The sequence below is a fragment of the Hemibagrus wyckioides genome, linkage group LG26 (genome assembly GCF_019097595.1).
Source record: "Hemibagrus wyckioides isolate EC202008001 linkage group LG26, SWU_Hwy_1.0, whole genome shotgun sequence".
Lineage (NCBI taxonomy): Eukaryota > Metazoa > Chordata > Actinopteri > Siluriformes > Bagridae > Hemibagrus > Hemibagrus wyckioides.
Window position 1 is genome coordinate 11,212,316 of NC_080735.1, and position 23,479 is coordinate 11,235,794.

Consider the following 23,479-nt stretch of genomic DNA (forward strand, 5'->3'; position numbering starts at 1 on the left):
CAGACAGCAGGGGTTTTGTGTAATAATTGCACTGTAATGATGTTGATAAAAGATAAACAAAGTCCTTATGTCATTATAATTCCTTTTTTTTCCCCCAACCCCAGGCATCAAATGAATGCATCATGTTTGTTTAATCATATTTTCTTGACTTCAAAGCAATTGTGAGAAACCAGAGAGTAGAGAAGTAGAGACGGTTCACTGCAGGAGGAAAAAAAGAAGAATGGAGAAAATAAGAAAATCTTAATTCAATAATTTTCAGGGCAGCATTATTAATATACCTCTGGGGTCTCCACTTTCCTCCCCCAGTCCAAAGACATGCACTGTAGGCTGATTGCTATCTCTGAATTGTCTGTAGTGTGTGAATGGGTATGCAATTGAGTCCTGCAATATGTTGAGACCCTGTGCTCTGAATCCCTTGGCATAGGCTCTAGTGTCTCTTTGTAGGATAAGCAGTACAGAAGATGGATGGATATTATATTTTTTACATTTTTTTTCCTTTTTCTGCTTGTATATAAGTAAAATTCTGGTTTATGTAAATTCTATTTTGTGTCACAGACAATCTTTTGGAGGACTCCAATATTTTTTTTTTTAAAAATGCAGATGGCAGTGCTTTTTAATGGCATTCACATTCTGCCCACATTACTGCTGCTCCTCAATGGATTATATATTCACTAGATTGAAAAATTGAAAGAAGCCTAAAATTGGAAAAAAAACAAAAAAACAAAACATAAGATCATAAACAGTTTGAGGGAAAACAATATGCAAGGATTGATCTGAATTTTAATTGGAAGTGCAGAGCGAGATGGATGGTGAGTTGAGTTTGACATCAGGATTCATTTGGTAAATGAAGCAAACAAAATTAATGAAGGCTGGAAAGACGTAAAGAACAAAAGAACCCCTTGAAAGGCATAAATAATTATACATTGTACTTCCTTCAACTCTTGGCCTTTGAGAAAGGTCAGAATAGATTGGAGTCTGCTCCGCCTAGCAAAACGCATTGTAATGAAAATCCTGCGATTTTTTTGGTTTATTTAATTATTTATTTTAAAGGTCTCCTTTGTGGATGAGACATTACAGTTAATCTCCGTTGTCAGGATTCTGCTTGAACACATATTTGATTGTCAGCTGTGAACTCTTGTGTGTGCATTTGTCAGAGACATATGTGAGAGATACTAGACGTAAATGAGATCCTTCCCATCTCATATATCTTTATTTCATTTTCAAGGTTATGCTCTTGATTTGTGTTTAAAGTCATCGTCATGTCTGCCGGGATGTTCCGGTTTTCCAAATGTGGTCAGGTTTCACAGTAAAGATGTCATATATCAACTCAAACATCTATATACAGTATATATCATTGCCATACAGCAATTCTGTAATTTTTTTGCAGACTTCAAGCTAGGAGCCAATGAACAGTGCAATGTGAATGAAATGTTTGTAGTAAACAGATAGATTACACCTAACAAGGGGTAAAAAAAAATATATATATATATATATATATATATATATAAATATATATATATATATATATATATATATATATATATATATATATATATATATCTTTTTTATATAAATTAAATATATATATATATTTCTAAATGATTTTAAATGATAAATGATTAAACAGATCATTTAGAAATATTTCTAAATTGACTTTTTTAAATAATAAAGTAAAATTAAAAGAGAAAAAAAAAAGACAGTGTTACAGCAAATCCATATCCATACTCATGGCAACAGACATGAGAGCTTTTTTCTCCTCATCTTGAGTGTAGCAGTGAATCACACCCTGACTTCTAGCCGTTTTAGATTTAACTTGCAATTACCCATTTACCCAGCATGCTCCACTGGATAAATTCTGATTTTCTTTCCACTAGCTCTCCGAGTTGGTTTTGAATGCGTTGAACCAGAACCAGGTGCAGTTCACATTAAGACCAGGAGTTCAGATCACAGTCTATGCTGCACATTTATCTGCAGGTCAGTAAATGAAAAAATCCAAACTAATGAGATAATTGTTGTGTAAGGTTTTAAAGTTCATATTTGTCTTTCTGAATCAACCAGTGCATTGTTGATGCGCAAAGATTTTAGTGGAATACTGAATATAGAATACGTCTGCAAAAATATTAGCATATAATGCGATCTTGATGTAGTGATATAATGTACAGCCACCAGCCACTTTAATAAGAACAACTGCTCATTTGTGCAATTATTCAGTCGGTCTCTATGTAGCAGCAGCCAGATGCATAAAATCAATGCAGAAACGGTTCGACAGCTTCAGTTACACACACACACACACACAGTCTCTAGATTTTACACAGAATGGACATAATGGTTCAAAAAAGATATCCGGTGATTTTCAATGCCTTGTTGGTGAGAGAGGACAAAGGAGAAAGACTAAACTGGTTTGTGCTGACAGGAGGTCTACTGTAACTCAGCTGTGGTGAGCAGAAAAGATTATGGCTATTTGAGCAGCCATCGCCTGGTCTTTTCCCAATCTACTACCCAAAACTACCGAGTTTTGCTGAATCTATACCCACTATAGCCTCAGATTCCTGTTCTTGGCTGGCAGGAGTGGAACCTGCTGATGTGAAATCTATTGTTGCTGCCCATCGCCCCAAGGTTTGATGTAGTGTTCGTTCAGAGATGCCTTTCTGCTCACCCCAGTTGTAGAAAGTTACTGTAGCACTGTGGCCATTCTCCTCTGACCACTCTCATCGAGATATGAAGCAGAAACACAATGTTCTTTCTAGAAATGGTTGCGTGTGAAATTAAATAAATAAATAAAAAAGATTTCTCAAATACTCAAACCAGACAAACAACAACCAACCAACCATGTCATAGTTACTGACATGTATGATGTGACATTATCTGAAGCTCTTGCTCTTTATCTGCCTGATTTTATATGTATTATCCTGCTGCCACATGATTGGCTGATTGAATAACTGCATGTCTGAGCATAATAATTCCTGTGATAATTCCTAATAAAGTGATAAGTGCATATAGTGCATGTATGTGATGCACTGTGTTATCTGATCAACTCCTTTTAATGAAGGAAAATTTTATCAAACACATTCATATAGTAAATACACACATGGACTAATATTTGCACCTAGTCTAAAAGATTATAATTGATTAAGGGTAGACTGAATAGCATGATTTTCTCTTTAAAATCCATACTTTGGCAATTGCTGATGATGTGTTGTGATATCTTCTCCTACAGCACCCCTAGTGGACACCAGCGAGAATCACAGCGGCTCAGCCATGCTCATGCTTCTCTCAGTGGTGGTAGTGGGTTTAGCAGTGTTCCTCATCTATAAATTCAAAAGGTAAAGTGCACGTACATATCTGATCCTGCTTTAATTAAGAACTGGCTCGAATTTTATACTTTTGTGCTTCTGCAAAAGATTAGCAGTGCACTGTCATCATTTATATAGGTACAGCCTTTATCTGCTCTAGTTGGGTCATTATGTGAGAAGCGGCTGAGCTATTCTACGATAACAGGGGTCAATTTTTTTTTTTTTTTTTGTAATGTCAAATGAATTTCCCCAGATAGACTGACCCTCTGTCAGTTCAGTATGATAGCCAGAGACACTCTGTCAAATGCTGAGTGATATTTCTCAGCCGTGTTCCCTGGAAGGTTTCCAGGAGATTCATTTTTGTCTCAGTGCTCTCCGCCAATCAGAAATGTCAGTCAGTGCTATAGACATTATCAATATTTAGGCCTTCATGCCTTGGGAGTTGACCTTTATAAAATGTTAAACGATTGCGCCTCTTGGACAGGAGAGAAAAGAGCAGCAGGGGTCAATAAGACAAGATCTAGCATGAGGAGAGAGTGGGGAAAGACAAAAAGGTACAGACAGCATGGATTAAATCCCAAACAAATCTTTTTTTTTGTTTTTTTTGTGTGTGAGTGTAAAATTGAACTCGTACAGCTCAGTCAGCTCCCAAGAACTTGATGGTCTCTATGTATTTATACAGATAAACTATGTACTGTGGACATTAATAACACTTTCAATAATTGTATTTTTCATTATGTTCAGGTCATATTCCTAATCATGGCTATAAACCATCTTTCCTTACCGTTCAGTCTCTATTCATCCTCCGGTTTAACTCCCCCTCCACTTTTTGACATGTCTGCAATCATTTGCCTTCATGCCGCATCTCATTGTAACTCTTTCCTCAAGGAAGATCCCAGGCCTCCACCTCTATGCAGCGATGCAGAACGAAAAAGAGCAAGAAATGATCCGGAGCCCAGCGAGCCCGATGGAGAGCGAGCCAAGCATCAGCTCTCAGAGAGAGCTTCCCACCTCGCCGGAGTCTCTGGACACCGAGCTCAACGTCAACACCATTGGTGCGTACAGGCTCACGTTTCAAGTATATGTCACTGCAAATATATGCCATTGGCTGTTTGTATTGTAAACAAAGTGGAACCCAATTGGAACAATCATAATCACATTCAGTATAGATTATCATGACCACTTTGTAATACAATCCACCTGGTAGGTTCACATCACCTTCTAATAGTAAATAAACCTCTTGATTAATTCCAGGATCAGTCCAATGACCCTGGCAAGTTGTTATAGGAAAATAAACAGTGATGGGTTGATGTGATGTGATTGGAGTGGTACTAGAGAAAGAGAATTTCATGAGATTTCATGATTTTGAATAAAAGCAATTTTAGTTTTAGTAAAACCTAAATTTTATATAATCTTGTATTCATTTATGTATTTCGTTACCCTCTATATCTAGGTGACATTATAAAGACATTATCAATGTTATTCACTTCACCTCTCAGTGGTATTAATCTTCTGGCTTATCCGTGTACTCTAATGAAATAAAAACAATCTTGTTAGGAGCAACTACAGTAGGACAGTTCCCTGCCAGAGGGGGTACTTCATATATGAGCTTCGATTCATCATAGTCTGCTGTTTATTTCTGTAGTCCCCATGTGTGTTGTGCCACGCCCTTCCTATTGTTTCACTTTCCCACCGTCACCAGTTCCCCATTTACCCTAATGTTCTGTCCTATATATTCCAGCCCTTTTAAATCTGTCTTTGCCAGTCATTGTTGTTTGGTCAGACGCCGTTATGTTTCCAGGTTGCCATGTTATCATTACACTCTGTTATTCACGTTGTATTTGTCCAGTGTTCTTTTTAAGTTTTTCTTTTTAAGCACTTTTAATTCATCCTGCTCGTGGGTCTGATAAACTGTGTGGAGGAGATTGTGACTACCACACTGATCTGGGTTCAGTCCCAGTTTCAGGTGGTGGCTCCCGAATGTTACAGATCTTTTAGCCTTCACTCTTCCCAATTGGTAGTTGTCAGACTGGCTTGTGGGTGGGGATAATTTCAGGAAAAATGAAAGAAACGTTCATTATTTCTCTTTAGTTAATCTACATCCATCCATCCACTTTATTCCTAATTAGGGCCACAGGGATCTGCTGGAGCCTATCCCAGCACACATTGGGTGAAAGGCAGGGGTACACCCTGGACAGGTCACCAGTTAGTTAATCTACATATCTAATCATTTTAATAGAGTGAAGTTGGAGTGAATAAATGTTTATCAAATTTGATTCTGGCTTCTGAACTGACTTCAATACATTGAGATCAGTATCCCATAAATTGTAAATTTGACTCTAGTCTCTAAAACTACTGACAGCTCTTCCTGCTCATCTTCTTTCTGTCTCTGCTTTTTTTTTTTTTTTCTGACCGCAGAATGCATTAAACCTCATCCACGTGTCAGAATCTCAACAGAACCTCCTGTCTACATTGACGTCTGACTTTTCCAGACCGCCACTGCAAATCCAATCACAAAAAGGTTTTAAGCTTTATACAGTACCTGTGCATGTTGGACATTGACACTTTACTGTGCTTTGTGAATACCAGACAAAAACTGTGTACAGGTTTTTTATACGTATGTCTATGGAATAAGAGAACATTTTTAATGACGTTTATTTATAAGAATTTATCAGTACATACACAATCATTCAGAAAGGCCAGCATGTATTATAATTCAGAAAATGGGTGAAAATAACAAAAAAAAAGGGAACATAATACTTTTACATAAATTTACTTTGCTGTATTACTTTAAAATGAAGTGGTACAATATTTATCTGTCTGTCAGTAATATTTAATACCAATGTGAGAAATTAAAATTCATGATTTTGAATAAAATTCTAAATTTTAGGTTTTAATAACACCTAAATTTTGTATAGAATCCTATCCAACATTATTATTATTATTATTATTATTATTATTATTATTATTATTATTATTATTATTATTTATTTTCTTTAGTATTATTATTATTATTATTATTATTATTATTATTATTATTATTATTATTATTATTATTTTACCCTCTTTATCTATATTTAGGTTTAATATGGATCACACTTTTGGTCAAATTGGAATAAATAAACATCATTAAGACATTATTATTATTATTATTATTATTATTATTATTATTATTTTATTTTTTAACTAAATACTGTATATAAATCTATGCTCCCCCTAAGAGAGCATGAATTAATATTATTATGCACAAGATTCTTTCAAAAACTAGAAAATTCAATACATTTCTTCACTATTTTTTTTATTTTATTTCACTTTTTCTATTTTCATTTTTGTCCCTTAGATCTTCAGTAAAAAATGAAATGCTGACAAATATATTTTTATCACCATCCCATTCAACAGAATAATATGCATCAAGCACTTTTTTTCATTATTGCTTTTAATTCACACCAAAAGGGAAATTTACACTATATTTGATTATATAGTGAGTATATGTGTATTAATATTTAATATTAGGATACATTCCTCCTGTTTTGAAGCAGTATATTAATATACTGCTTATTATTATTATTATTATTATTATTATTATTATTATTATTATTATTATTATTATTGTTTGTAATTGTAGTAATATTCCCCATTTTAGTTACGACTTATGTGTGTATGGTGAAAGAAGAAACCGAATTTATATCAATAAATACAAGTCATTTGCTGGTATTAATGAACTCTTTCACCTGAGTGTAAATCTCTGATTTTGTCTTGTTTCAGCAATGTACTGTTATACAGACTGTGTTAGAAATAACAGTGTAATATCTTAGCATCATAAATTATCTTACTCTAGGTCTATACCAGTTTTAAGTGTACATTAACAGTAGAATAAAAAAAAATATATCTTTTTTTCTCTTTGAATGTTTAAAAACCACTCAAACATCCATTTCCACTTCTTTCTCTAATTCTATAATCTGATGAATGTAAGTGGGAAACATCTTCATTACTGATTCAAACGGGCTGCATGTTAAAAAATGGATCCGTGTTCTTAAACACACAACCTTACTTTAGATTTGATTTATTTTTGTTGTTGTTGTTAATTTCATTACACCCAGATAATGAAGATGGGTATTAATGAAATGCCCCAAAGGGAAAGGCCATGCAAGAAACACCAGCAAACGGATACGAATCTGAGCCCAATGTCCATTACAGGCAACAGTCAATGTTTCAACATAATACTCTGTGTTTCATTTATTGATTTGCCTTCATATAAGGAAAAGGGTTTAATACCTTGTTTATCCATATTTTAAGATCATTTATACAAGTAACATCACAAAAGCTAAGCGCATGTTTAAAAAAAACAAACAAAAAAAACAACCATGTCTCCTGATTTGCAAATTTTGGGGGGGAAAAATGGCAAACCAATCTTCTATAAAAACATTTTTTGGAGTTCTAACAAATGAGAGATATTTGTTATATTTCATATGAATGAAGTAAAGAAAGGTACAATGGCAATTTATAAAATACAATTTATTATAAATTAATAAATACACTTTATATTTCTTTCTTTCTTTTTTATTTGCTTTTAATTTTTTAATTTATTTTTTTTTACTGCATCTAAAAATGATGTTGCTCATTTTCCTTTACACATTTTAATCTGAATTACTGTCTATCAACTATTATTTTATTATTTTTGTTTCATTTTATTGATCTTTTTATCTTAAATTCCTTTAAAATATGTAATATTCATATGACTATCAGACAATTTTTTTTAAAAAAAGTGTTGCGGTTTGTCAGATATCAATCCTTGGGATTTGAACCTCTTTCTAGATCCAATCATCGGACAGCTCACTGAAAGCCCCATTTAACTAGTTGTTATTGTGCATAGTGGCCAAAAATTGGAACTGCAATACACAATAATGCAGACCCTTTGGGGAAAGAAACACACTGCCCCATGCTCACTCTATGAACGTTTTCACTGGTGGAGGAGCAGCAAGCCAGGACTGCTAATGACAGGGTTGCCAGGGTCACTAGATTTACACACTAAATTGGTTATGGCATAAACTCTTTAGCTTCCAAGATATGTTTTATATTTATAGCAATGAAATCTAATAGTACACTAATAGCAAATCAAATGTATCACATAAATTACCATTTCTATTGTAAGATATATATTGCAAAGAATGAAAGAGAAGAATTATGGAGTGGATAATATTTGTGCATCAGAAATGCATCTGCATCATGCTGACCTTACTTCTTTTCACAATTCCAAATGCTTTGATTAGTTTCAGGGTTTTTGAGATGGACTTGGATGGACTTTGTGCTAAAAACCTGGCAACCCTAAGTTATAATATATAGCTCTACTGTGTTTGGCTCACACACTGTGACAATAGCAATGGGAAACACACACTATACGTCGTCGACTCTAAGTATAAATGTATAAAAGTATGTGAAATATTGATATTCTCGACTTTGTTTAAAGTGTGATGAAATTAGCATCCGACTTTCTTATGCTTTCAATCATGTGAAATCGAACAAAAGTTCTCTCACTCATTATTATATCTACATATGTTTTGCATGAGACTGCGTTGCATATGCACAAGTGTAGGTTGTTTATTTTTCAACAAAGAAAAACAAAACATACCGTATTGACTACTGGAAAAGTCAGAGCATCACATAAATTTGGAGCCCAGAAACCACATCCCTCTCAAGAGGTAGCAAGATTATTTTTGTAGAAAATAAGAGATTTATTACTGTAAATAATTTTTATATAAAATAAGCAAATTTCAGTGTCTAACGATTTCTTTTATTATTTCTTCAACCTCAGCTCTGTCCTGTGATTCAGTTTTCAGTTTGATGCATTTACAATCATATTTATTATTCAATGGAGTATATGTTTGTGCGCTTTGTTTTTCTTACAATATTTGTAAAAAAAAATTACAAAAAAAAAAACCCCAATACACTATGTAATTTGCTGAAGTATTCTAAAAACTATAGATAAAGAAAAATGACGTGTCATTATTGTGTGGACATTTGATTTCTTTTGCATATTAATGCTTGCTTGAAAGTTTACAGAAATGAAGTCTGGTGTTAATAAACAGTTAATTGGACTGTTATTATTGCATTATAACAGTAAACTCAGTTTTCAGCTTCACACCGAGATTAATGGTTACAAAGAGCTTCTGTGGATATGCATCATGTTATTTTTCTACACATGAAGCATCTGGGTAAGTGTATAAAATATCTTTATTATTTTTTTTTTTTAAACTTTTATTTACACAATACTTCCAAATTTATTTTCTTTTTTTCACACCAAGGCCAGAGACTTCCTTTCTGTCCATTGTATATGCTCAACATATAGGGCAAAGGATTCACTGTAATTTATGCCATTTCAGATTCAGCCACAGGAAAATCACAACAAATTTTGGTTATTAATCCTGATATTCCTCAACTGATTAAAAAATACACGAGTTACATGACCACCACTGATTTATCATCGATAGCGTCTCTATCATCAGCGCAAACATTGTTTGATCACTTGTTGCATAATCTTCAGATTATGAATTTCCGTCATCATAAATAACAGCAATCCTCAAACGGATCCCAGGACTGATGAAACACTGGTGCAATTCACTAACAAAAAAAAAACCCCAAAAAACTGAAATCATTGGAAACGTTCCATTAACGAAAAGATGAAGGTTATTAAGAGATTCAAAAGAACTAATCCAAATGAGATATTCTCATATGTCAGTATTAAGCTATGCTAAACTATGAAAGTGTGTGCATTGTGGTGTTCTGCAATAGACTGGTGTTCCATCCATGGAGTACCTCTGCTATCTCTTCTCACTTACAATGTTCATGGGCAAGACTCGGGATCCTCCATGACAAGCCTGGGTTAATCGGGGAAAATATTATTATTATTATTATTAATAATAATAATATTATTATTATACATACAGTATACTTAATTTTGCATTACGTTATTTGGAATTTTTAACCATTGTCCCATTTTGTGTGTGTGTGTGTGTGTGTATTTGTTTTTATTTTCAAGAACAGAGAATCCAACAATGGATTATACCCACAAAGCAGGTTTTGTACATAGAAGCTCGTATTCAGTGACTACTGGCACTGATTCTCAAGCTCACAAAAAGGCATCGAAATAAAGAAAGTCTATGTCCCGCTAATGTCCTTACTAGGAAAAAAACTAGCTCTGCATTCCATAGATATCAGCTTTAGAAATACCCAGAGAAACATGCTCACAATCCCTTTCAGCTATAACAAGAGTGAGCTTGAAAAAGGACGACGTAGAGGAAGAAGAAAAGAGACCAAGATTGAGGTTATGTGTGAGGGAGAGAGAAAGAGATAATTCCCTAGGCCTTCCCCTACCATTCATGCTCTGATAGGCCTGCGTCCCAGAGGAGCTCTGCTAACTCATAGCAGCAGAATGAAGGTCACTTTGCTACCCGTGTTAATTTGTCCTGCCTCTGTTGATTGCCCGTTTAGGAACAAGTCATTTGATTAGCCATCCCTTAGGGGATGTGGCTGTTCCGCTGATGGAGTAGTGAAACCTTTTTGCTCTGAACTTTTTTTTTTTTTTTTTTTCAAAGTGGAATTCCGACATCTGGTGATAAGTGAGGAACCACCATGATGTTAATGAAAAGTGTTAGAAAAAAAAAAATGTCCAGTCATCCTTGTGACTGTTACAAAATACTTACAGTGGAAAGCCCTTCCAGATATACTAAATAAGCATTTTCTTACACAAAACTGACTGTTACTTATTTTTTTAAACAATCCGGTTATGTAAATTATTAGTATAAAAAGACATCATAAATTAGTGAATTAATATAAACCTGTGATTTGCCCTGTAGATGGAAACTTTCTGGAAAAATTAATCAATTCTTTCTGACTGATCATCATTGTGCATGGAGAAAACAACCAAATTTTTAGTTTTTATTATTTTGACATAAATACAAGTTTATACTCCGGCCTCCTGAGCCCAGGTTCGATTTCCAGGCAGGGAGCTAACCCAGCCACTGAAGAGTTAGCTCTCAGAGCCGGTCCCAAGCCTGGATAAAATGGATTGCATTGGGCTTCCAGCGTAAAACCTGTGCCAAATCAAAAAACATGCGGCCCAAATTATCCGTTGTGGTGACCCTGAACAGGGAGCAGCCGAAAGAAGAAGTACAAGTTCATACTTACTGGAATCACAGCACAGTGTGAGGGAAACCGAACCCATGCCACCTCCTACAGGTAGTCTTTTTTCCGGGACCATGGTGCTCTTCTCAATCCACATGACATCTTTCACGTTACCAGTTTTTCATCCAAATCCTTCTCTGTTTCGGACTAAACTGGCAGTGTGAAAGCCCCCTAAATAAAACTGAACAGCACTAAAAAATCGTCTGTTAATGGATTATACCAGGAGGAGTACTCCATCAATAAATATTTATGCAAAGTACATATTTTATCGAATCATCAATCATTCAGGCAAAGATATTTGTGAATTAAGCTCTAAACTTAATCCATAATAGTCCATAATATAATGCTGTTGTTTTTTTTTTTTAAAGATATCACTCTCTATATATTATAATAGATATTGTTCTGTACATCATAGGCACACTGTCTGATCTTTCACTTGATCATGGGGCAGTGTGGAGCTTTCCCCAGTGGCCTTCTATTAGTGCTTGTTGCAATTCCAATTTTTGCCCACTAGGGCACATTCATATTTCTATGGAGCTAAATGGGGGGAAGTAAAGACACTCTGTGATTGGGCAAAGAAAAGAAAGGCAAGCAAGTCAATGGAATGGTTTGCTATCTGTTAAATAGTAGCACTTTTGGTCACTCAGTAGTTGAATAAAATTTGATCTGTATGGAGTTGTGAATGAGGATTATTAAGATTAACATGTGTTGAGTGGCTCGTATCTCCCCCATGGACAAACTTCTGAAAGAAGGAAATCATTGCAAATCCAGTCTCCTTTTCGATCATTATCAGTAAGCTGTAATTTTCAGGCTTCTGTTTCTTTTCAAGCTGGCAGACACATAGGAGGGCCTTCTTGCATTATTTCCTCACACTGCACAATGCAGAATTAATTTGTGATCAGGCGGACATTCAACATTTAACAGCCCAATGGTTCAGCAACATCAGTGTGACTATGCACACAAATCTATGCGCACACACATACACACACAGTCAAAGCAGGCAGAATGACTTACCTTAATGAGCCTTTCGGAGAAACCTACCTCCCCCCCAAAGCAGTTAAATCAGACATAAACAAAATCGGCTGTAGTTATGAGTCATTACAAGCCACAGTGAAGGCACGCATGCATTAAAAAAAAAAAAAAAGATCAATTCCTAATTCATCTGACAGATTTATGGTAATATCCTATAAAAAAAAGCTTACAAGCACAACATTCCATTAACTCAGGTTGTGTTCATTAGACAGTAATGTGGCATTTTTTAAACCTGCATATGAAGCAAAGGAATCAGAATGAGCTAAACCATAGCAGAATCCCATCACTATGAACATCCTATTCTTCCCTGGAACGGCAAAACTAGAATACAAATGAGCACATGCTGAAATACAGATGTCATGTAAGTGCACATCAATTTTGTGGTATGTGCTTTGACTGAGATTACAGCCAAAAAACAGACACTTAAATTGTTTCCTGGTAGGATTTATTCTCCTTATCAAACACGTCCTCTGTAATTGCATGCTGTAACTGAAACCTTGCAAAAAAAAAAAAAAGGCACATTATATTCTGCCTGATCCCTACAAATTTCCCATTTACACAGATATTTTGGACTGCACTATTGTTTACACTCAACAGGGGGCGGTATGAGTCCGTGAGCAAATTGTATTGCAAATGATGGTCTGACAAAGTAAGGGAAAAAAACATGATGATGGGCATTGATAGCCCCTGCCTCATTTTTGTCCCATCTTATAAATATACTGTCCCTTGTTTAAATAACAATTACTGTCAAATCAGACACCTACTGGTTCACTTAACTACTCAGAAGTACAAGTGCACGTTTCCAGCGAGGCTGAGTGCAACATGTGAGATAGAAATAGACAGAACATCCAGCCATTAAATGAGGCAGCCTTGCTAGGGTCTAGGGTGACACTGTAATCACAAGCTAGGAGAGCGAGGTGGACGCGTGGGCAGGCGAAATGACAAAATGCCATAGCTATTCCTCTCTCTCTCTCTCCGCAGGGAGGGAGGGTACAACAGCAGGGACGTAGCAGCCCAGGAGAACTTCCTTACCTTTACTCTCCTGAAAATAGAAAATTACAACATAGAAAGAGAAAGAGAAAGAGACCCCCTGCTGAGCATCAAACGGGACTTTTCAAGTACTCACTGCACTTTAAAAGAAAAGAAAATCTACTCCTTTACGAGTTACTGTAGCTGGTGTTTTGGGCTTTGATTCGAGGATGAGTGGTAAATGTATCAAAGGGTCATATTTTCATGATCATGGATAACATGGGACAATTCTTTCAATGTCTATTGTTGCACTGCTCCACCTACTTCAATGCTTTGTTTAATGACTTGTTCTCCATTAATATAGCGACACACCACTATTAACCAACAAATTATAATACTTGTCCATGGTGAAGGTTTTTGGCTTCATGAAGTTCCTTGATTACGTGGTCCAAATGTACAACTAACAACTGAATGACAATGACAACAGTGCCCTTTTAACTATTATTTAATTATATAATTTGTGGCTATAAATAAGGCACAGCAATTTCAGTTTAATTTTAGTTGTTTTGTAATGGTGCTTCATATTATCAGAATCTGAACAGATGAGCTGTCTGTTTTGAGGATAAACTACTTTTTTCTCGTTTCCATCATCAGCTTTTTCGTTTTCGAATAAGACACGTCACCCGCTTGCTACTCAGATGAGACGGAAGAAATAAAACCAAACATAAGAAGGCCTGTGAAGACTTTCAGTGAGATAAATGCATGTGATTGGCTGCAACAAGTCACAGCAGAGAAACTGTTAAGAAGTTGTGATGGTTCAGGTTTAGAGTCGCTGAGCTGTGGCTGGTTTTCTCAGACATCGATCATTTTTGCTCCTTGGTTTCTTTTTTATTGTTTTTTTTTTTAGTGTGTGTTTGATCCTCTGAAATATTTCACTGGGTTTGGCGATCCACCAGTTTATCTTTCTTCTACAGTGGGTTACTAATCCTTCAAAGATGGGGGAGCACAGGAATCATGACAAGCAAGAGCACTTTCAATGGATTTCATACACAAGGATCACTACACGCGTTAAAATCCTATGCCTAACCATAACAGTTTGACTCTTCACACATTTTATGAATCCATTATGTTCAGGTTTCTTTCACAATCACATGGATAGCATCGATTCAACCTGCACTGACACTTGCAAAAGTGAATCTGCATGACTCAATTTGTGTGGAAAGGAAAATAAGTTGCTTTCTTCTAGTAAAGTCTTTCCATTTGGTGGCAATTTTGGCAATGCACCTTGGCAACTGTTTTCAGTCATACAAGTCCAGGGTCCTATTTACTTAAACGAGGAGAGGCGTATACCACAAATTGATATAAATTTAATTGACAAGAACTTTATCAACAAAGATTTAAAGTGAAAAATACATATATTTTTCAGGTAGCTTCACCTACTGCATTTCCATGAGCCTCCAGAACTAATGTACATTATATTAAATGATTGAATTCAGTTGTTGTTTTTCAGGGGTTGGGCTCGGCCCTTTAATTCCAGTGAAAGGAACTCTTAATGCTTCAGCATACCAAGACATTTTGGACAATTTCATGCTCCCAACTTTGTGGGAACAGTTTGGGGATGACCCCTTCCTGTTCCAACATGACTGTACACCAGTGCACAAAGCAAGGTCCATAAAGACATGGATGAGTGAGTTTGGTGTGGAGGAACTTCACAGAGTCCTGACCTCAACCCTGTAGAACACCTTAGGGAGGAATTAGAGTGGAGACTGTGAGCCAGACCTTCTTGTCCAATATCAGTGCTGCAAAGGGTGGGCCAACTCCAAATCACATTCATGTGCATGAAAAGACAGACATCCCAGTTTTGAAATGGCTCACAGTCTCCACTCTAATTCATCCCAAAGGTGTTCTATCAGGTTGAGGTCAGGACTCTGTGTGGGCAAGTCAAGTTCCTCCACACCAAACTCACTCATCCATGTCTTTATGGACCTTGCTTTGTGCACTGGTACACAGTCAAGTTGGAACAGGAAGGGGTCATCCCCAAATTGTTCCCACAAAGTTGAGAGCATGAAATTGTCCAAAATGTCTTGGTTTGCTGAAGCATTACTTTCACTGGAACTAAAGGGCCGAGCCCAACCCCTGAAAAACAACACCTGAATTCAATCATTTAATATAATATACATTAGTTCTGGAGGCTCATGTAAACGCAGTAGGTGAAGCTACCTGAAAAATATATGTATTTTTCACTTTTTGGAAATATAGTGTATGTTGTATAGCTGTTAGTAAAAGAATGACCCTGGTAACATCTTGAAACCTCGAAGGCATCCATGATAAAGCTGCTATGTTGAGCGTTACATATGCCTTTAAGTTTTACTCCATTGTAAACCATCTAAAAATTAGTTTGTACTTTTCTTAATTTCTATGTAATCGACCAAAATCCGGTCACATGGCCCTTAGGTGGTTGAATTCATACTTATTCCCCATGAAATCTGAATTTTAATAAACATCTTCAATTTCCACCTATTCATCCATTTTCTGTAGTGTTAATCCTACACAGTGTCATGAAAAGCCTGGATTCTAGACCATAGGACTTGGGGAATGGGTCGCTCTCAGGAGCTCAGTGAATTCCAGCGTGGAACTGTGATAGGATGCCACCTGTGCAACAAATCCAGTCGTGAAATTTCCTCGCTCCTAAATATTCCACAGTCAACTGTCAGCTGTATTATAAGAACGTGGAAGTGTTTGGGAACGACAGCAACTCAGCCACGAAGTGGTAGGCCACGTAAACTGACGGAGCGGGGTCAGCGGATGCTGAGGCGCATAGTGAGAAGAGGTCGCCAACTTTCTGCAGAGTCAATTGCTACAGACCTCCAAACTTCATGTGGCCTTCAGATTAGCTCAAGAACAGTGCGCAGAGAGCTTCATGGAATGGGTTTCCATGGCCGAGCAGCTGCATCCAAGCCATACATCACCAAGTGCAATGCAAAGCGTCGGATGCAGTGGTGTAAAGCACGCCGCCACTGGACTCTAGAGCAGTGGAGACGCGTTCTCTGGAGTGACGAATCGCGCTTCTCCATCTGGCAATCTGATGGACGAGTCTGGGTTTGGTGGTTGCCAGGAGAACGGTACTTGTCTGACTGCATTGTGCCAAGTGTAAAGTTTGGTGGAGGGGGGATTATGGTGTGGGGTTGTTTTTCAGGAGCTGGGCTTGGCCCCTTAGTTCCAGTGAAAGGAACTCTGAATGCTTCAGCATACCAAGACATTTTGGACAATTCCATGCTCCCAACTTTGTGGGAACAGTTTGGAGCTGGCCCCTTCCTCTTCCAACATGACTGTGCACCAGTGCACAAAGCAAGGTCCATAAAGACATGGATGACAGAGTCTGGTGTGGATGAACTTGACTGGCCTGCACAGAGTCCTGACCTCAACCCGATAGAACACCTTTGGGATGAATTAGAGCGGAGACTGAGAGCCAGGTCTTCTCGTCCAACATCAGTGTGTGACCTCACAAATGCGCTTCTGGAAGAATGGTCAACAATTCCCATAAACACACTCCTAAACCTTGTGGACAGCCTTCCCAGAAGAGTTGAAGCTGTTATAGCTGCAAAGGGTGGACCGACGTCATATTGAACCCTATGGATTAGGATGGGATGTCACTTAAGTTCATATGTGAGTCAAGGCAGGTGAGCGAATACTTTTGGCAATATAGTGTATATTCACACACTACAGACAATTTCAGTAGAAGGGAAACAACCGGAGAACCTGGAGGAAACCCCTGAAGCATGGGGAGAACATACAAACTTGTACTTGTAAACATTAAGCATGTACCATTTCCTGTTATAAAATTCAATCTCACTGTTCCAATACAGGCCTTTCAGAAAAAGCAAAAAAATACTGCTATCAGTGCAACTCCACATAATTCTCAGGCAAGAATTAAACCACGGATTAATATCTGCAGGAGGCGAAAAGTTATTTTACACTATTATTCTTTCTCTTAAAGCACTAGTCCCCCTTCCCTTCAGCTTAAACCCTCACCCAATCTCTGCACTTTCCATTCTGAACTCCTGCCAAGGCTGAGCCACTCCTGAACTGATTTGTGCATTTATTTAATCTTTCTTGATATTGCTGGAGGTCTAAGAGCAAGACAGCAGAAATAAACAAAAAAATCTGTCTTTGTTAGGAGATGCTAGCAGCCACGTGTAGTTTCTGCCAAAGAGATGAGAGGAGAGAGAAAGAAGCAAGAAGCAAACACTTGTACAAATGTTATTTTTAAATAGCAGAGATTCACAGAGGGATATACAGTGCTGATTTAATCATATAAGGAAATATACTTTCAGCAAGCTTTCACTATGTGATTTGTTTTGTATAGCAGGTTTTTATTATTTTGCATATCTATACATTATTCTGAGGTTATGCAGCAGATGGCACTCTACCTGCATTGCTTGGCAATGGGTTTTATCTTTATGGGATTTTTTTTTTTTTTTTTTTGAGCTTTTCTTTTTTTAGTTTGCAGATACACAGTGAATAGGTAATAAATGTGAAGTCACAATGTTCAATATGATTACATTTTCAATCTATCATACTCAACACATTTCAAAAAACTGTGGATCACAAAGTATATATCAAACACCAGACAATAGAGCACTGTATTGAATCTAATAGTGCTTTCTAATGAAATATTCAATAAGATTACAACATCTCTGTTTGGCCGACTTCTTCACTAACAGCAAACTCTTCTGAATCTGAAGTGACAGCATGTTTGAATCAGACTTTGTCCAGCATAGAGGACCACAGAGCAGTAACTCCTCCCTGAGTAGAGTCCAATTTCACCCAGCCCAGTGTCCCAGCAGCTGCCTCTTTATAGATGCTATAGCCTAATTCTTCAACGTCTGACTATCTGGCAGTCCTACCTGGTTCTGTGGAACAAATCCAAATGACGCTTTGTTGCAGGATCAGATGTAGGCATGTGGAAGGCCACGAGCCAAATTGTAAATTATGATAACTGTTATTTTCTGGTACTGCTAATAAGAGTAATGATAATGCTGCAATACCATACTTTTTAATTTTTTTTTTTAGATGTTTTTCCAAACTTCTTGAAGGCATTTTGTTTGAATGCATGTGATACAATCTACCTCAAGAGGAGTAAATGAAAGTAATTCTTAAATTCTCACAAATTTCCTAAATATGATAGATAAAGTTTATAGTTCTACAGCAAATGAAATATTAATAATAACAATACTATTTTATATTGCCATTAATACTAATAATGCTAATATTATTTAATTTTTTAATAATTAATATTTTAAAAAATCGTCTGCTTCTTCTTTAACTTCTGAAATCACTATGGTTATATTGCAGCCTTCATTCATTCATTCATTCATTCATTTTGAGTCATTTTAAGTCTCTGAATATAGCCTTGGTTACAAGCTTTTATGTTTTTCTGTGTAAAAAACCAAGTGAACCTCAAAGGCACGTTTTTAACACATAGCAAGGTTTGTAAAATAAATCAAGACAACAGACAGTTTAGTAGTTCTGAAGTGAATGTATTGGAAACAAAATGCTTGCTGCCAAGGAAGAGTCAGGGTGACTCTTCCCAAAATAAAACAAAAAAGTCTTCTAGCTCCAATTTTCTCCAAGAATCTATATTCCCTTGCCAAAAACAAAGCAAAAGACAGTTACAATATTCCACTGTTTACTTTTTGAAGCCCCCCAAAATATAAAGCCAGCCACAGCGTCTCAGCATACTACACTCAGAGGAAAGCACTACCTATGCTGTTCTGCATGTATGAGTTCACAGACGCCCACCAAAGACAATAGCGTCACTATGATTGACAGGAGAGAGTAAATAATGCCATCCCTCTCCCTCAGAAAGCATGGCAATCTGTGCTTTTCTGACTCTGACCTCATCCTTGCTGGGAATCAAACCTGTGATCTAACAATGACCCAATAATAGATCTTTATTTGAAAAACCAAGCACCAAGCATGCAAAACAAAACCTAAAAGTAAATAAAGTTTTGTTAAATTCCTACAGTCTGAGAGTTTCAGTACATGTACTGTAATTCAGCTGTCGCTGAAGTTTACTTACTGCTAAAGTTAGCTTGGTTAATGTTGGGATTTTTATGTTGACACATACAACGTTTTTCATTTCCTCGCCTCTCAGCAAGCACTTACTTGGATGCATTTATCCCGGAGGCTCAAAGATAAAAAGGAAGTGATTTAGTTTCAGCAGGTGGTATGCAGTGTCATTCAGCGAATTCAGCTTTCAGTCCATCATACTGAGAAAATGCATCAAAAACAACTCTCATGCTCAACTCTCAACTCTAAACTCTAAACTCTCTCTCTCTCTCTCTCTCTCACACACACACACACACACACACACACACACACACTCATTCAGTCAGTCACAAAAGCTTCTACTTGTGTATTCTTGGAGATAAGCATCTAAAGGCACACCCAGCCAACTTTTAACGATGAAAGCAAAAAGCCATTATCGGCAATAAAACCACTACTCTCATTAACAGCAATAATTAACTGTTGCTTACTGACACCGCAGAAATCAATTACAGCCTGTGCTGCAGCTTAGATGAAATTGTTTCAACCCAAACACTTGTAAGGATCTTGCTTTTTAAAAGGGCAGTGTATATCTAGCATGCATAGGATTGCCATACTTTTTTAGATGCTATTAGTATTAGTCACCAACCTGCAACAAGAGCGAGGATTCAGGAAAATAAATTGTCGCTGCAGTGGAAGTGACAGTGCTATTTGCATGTTTCCTTTGAGAGAAAGTATAATTATCTCTCTTATAAGGAAATCGATTTGAGATCATGAAGGACTTCAGGAAACAGTGCAGTAAATCAGGGCTGCTGCAATGCTGTGGAGTAGTATGCTAAGGAAGGCTTTACATTAGGATTAAAACAGGAAGTGTGAAAGCCTAAATCAGAGATAAGGTATACACTAAAGCTAGGGACTGAAACTAGCATAACAATACCAAGAGTGGCTAGTTAAATCACCAACAAGAGTTTAGGACATAAGGCTGTATTTAGAGCCTAAAGGTTATGTTAGTAATTCCACAGGAAAGTGGGGCAAAGTGGCTTAGTGGTTAAGATGTGTGCCTCATACTTCCAGGGCTGGGGTTTGATTCCCAGCTCCTCTCCTTGTGTGCAGAAATTGCATGTTCTCCCTAGACCTTTAGGGTTTTCTCTGGGTACTCTGGTTTCCTTCCCCAAGGCACATGCATTCACACACTATGGATAATTTAGTGATACCAATCAACCACCAACCCTTGTGTCCCTACTGAACAAAGCATGTGACATTCATTATTTCATTTCCTATTGAAGGATTAATATATTTTATGGAAATGCATCTCCACTTACTCTACATGACGTTCCTGTTAGCTGTGAATAGCCTATAGCACAACAACCAGTAGGTCCCCTGCATGAGGTTTAAACAAATCAAAAAAAAAAATGTTCACATGCAAAATGAATAGGAGACTCCTACCTAGCACCTGCTGGTGTGAGTGCTTTAATAGAACACTGTGCATGTGTGTATGTGTGTGTGTTCTCAGATTCTCATTTCACGAGAGGTCCAGCATAGTGGAAAAGGACAGCAGGGTCATGTGTGTTAATTGGCACAGAGGAGAAGGTCAGGGAGAAACCAGTGGATAATTGGCTTGAACTAACAGGAGGAACACTGTGTATGACAGTGAATGCTGTTGTAGTAAGATCTTTGTCTGCAAAAAAAGAAAAAAATCCCAGTCAAAATGTCAAGCACACAATAAAGAGGTATAGAAGGGTATTGACTAGACATATTAATTATTACTCAGCAACTGTGTAATTTACATTTGGCAATCTATAGGAGGAGAGAAATCTCTGAAAGAACAGAAATTTTATCTTACTCAAAATTAGCAGGAATTATAATGAAAGAGAATTTTGTTGCTAGTCCTACTCTTCTGCTGTCACTGATCCTCATCCAAAGTTGAGCAAATGTCTTCACTGGAAATACTGATATGAAAAAGAAGCTTGGCATCAAGGCATCTCGAGCCATATTTCTTTTTTTTAGAAGAAGAAGAAGAAGCCTATATTTGTCATATATACTTCACACAACCCAGGTTGTTAGGAAGTTGGGGGAAGAATGCATGATCTGGAATGATACAGTGGCTTTAGAGCATACAGGGGTCTGCCCCTGTTATTTAGTGGCAGTGGTGGCTTAGCGGTTAAGGCTCTGGGTTGCTAATCAGAAGGGTGGGGGGTCCAAGCGACAGCACTACCAAGCTGCTGCTACTGCTGGGCCCTTGAGAAAGGCTCTTAACCTTCTCTGACATGGCTGACACCACACTATCACCTCAAACTTTCTAACAAGCTGGGGTATGTGGAAAAAATCCACAGTGTGGTAATGTGTATGTGACGAATTATGCTTTTTTCTTCTTTTTCTATTCCCAGATGGTGTCCCATCCAAGTACTAACCAACCAGAAATGTGCAGAGATCAGACAAGATCTGGCTTTCTCATAATGGTCTGTCCGTAAGCATTTTGACATTGTCTCAAGATCACAGCTATTTTTTAATTTTTTTCATAATGTCGAAATTATAATTAGGTATATTATGATGCACAACACAGCTGAGTATCCATTCTGTTACAAATAATAATAATCAAGACTTTTCCTTTTTTTATGATAACCCTTGGCAATAAATGGCAGTAATACATTATCCATAATATAGAGATTAATTTTATCATATAATAAAATTGTGTTGATGCTATAATGCTGTATACTGCATAACTTTATCATATTCTTTCCTGATAAATAACTAAAAATAATTCACATTTAAAGTCACCACATGTAATCCATAAACCACTGCTCCAAATCCGAGTCCACTTCAGACTTTACAACTTTCTCAACTCACCTGGGCTCTAACACACCTGCTTCCTGTTTTCTAGTTAATTAATCAGCGGTCTCTTTCCAGACCATTTCCACATTCTTCTCAGTAAAAAGTTTTGCATTTCTGGTTTATTCACTGCACTTACAGTGACAGGATTTTACAGTCAATGTCTGGAAGATGATCATCAGGTATGTAAGAATACCTGCAAAGCCATTTGAGCAAGTGGAATTATAAAACATAAATAAGAAGTATTGTGATTTTATTTCCTACTAGGTTTTAGATACTTGTCTTGTCTTTCTTCATATTTAATCCCATTTCCGTAAAATAGACCTTGAATATCGTCTATTTTTGTATCGTCCATTTTTAAACAAAATCTTAACAAATGTTTTGAAATATCTCTATTGAATTGCATATCACTGTAATTTCTTATTTAGTAGAACATTAGTTGTTAAAATTCACAAATTCTTCTGTTATTATTATTATTATTATTATTATTATTATTATTATTATTATTATTATTATGTTTTTTCTACAAGAAAATTGCATTTGAGCTCTTGCCTATCCTTTCTCATGATTTTGTCTGACAATTCTATTGTTGTGAAAGATTTTACTCATCTACTACATCCAATGTAGGGCAACACAAGCAAAAATAGTTTCAGGTTTTGGATAAAATGAAATATTACAGTACCATGAGAGACTGAGACGGATGCAGTTTAATAAACAAGATAGCAGGCAGACTAAAGCACTCTGCAAACTCTGAATCAGGGAACATGTACAAATCGGGCGATTGGCAAACAGGGCAAAGTAGGTCAGGCAAAAACACAGAATCAGTCGTCAAAAACGGATCCGGGAACCCAGATAAGCACAAGAACAAGGCTTTGGTATAGTCGGAATACACGGTAAGCTGAGCATGTACTTCAGATATATTGTAAGTGGAGAGTAATTCAGTAGGTCTGTAACTGAGCACAGGTGTGTATCATCAGAAGTCTGGTGACTGTAAACAAGAAAATGCATTTGTTGGCTGTGGTGTATGATGGGAGTTTTCCTTACATACAGTTATTGATGTAAATATTTGATTATTTTTGAATCCCAGCTTTGTAATATTCACATCACATTATTTTTTTTTTGTATTT

At 36.6% G+C, this 23,479-nt stretch overlaps 1 protein-coding gene across 4 annotated transcripts in view; it reads left to right on the forward strand.

Moving 5' to 3' along the window:
• Nucleotides 1–22,174, forward strand: part of LOC131347022 (VPS10 domain-containing receptor SorCS1) — a 217,535-nt gene extending 195,361 nt beyond the window's left edge. The window contains exons 24-27 of one of the 4 annotated variants that reach the window (XR_009203701.1): nt 1,875–1,974; nt 3,218–3,323; nt 4,186–4,348; nt 21,911–22,168. Coding sequence is in view for 2 of the 4 variants with exons in the window: in XM_058380857.1 (XP_058236840.1) it covers nt 1,875–1,974; nt 3,218–3,323; nt 4,182–4,348; nt 5,712–5,776 (438 nt within the window). In the remaining 2 variants the exon portion in view is untranslated. Of the gene's footprint in view, nt 1–1,874; nt 1,975–3,217; nt 3,324–4,181; nt 4,349–5,711; nt 6,219–21,910 lie in introns of those variants that run through there. The other 3 variants (XR_009203700.1, XM_058380859.1, XM_058380857.1) reach the window with 3 other exon arrangements.
• The last annotated feature ends 1,305 nt before the right edge of the window (nt 22,175–23,479 follow it).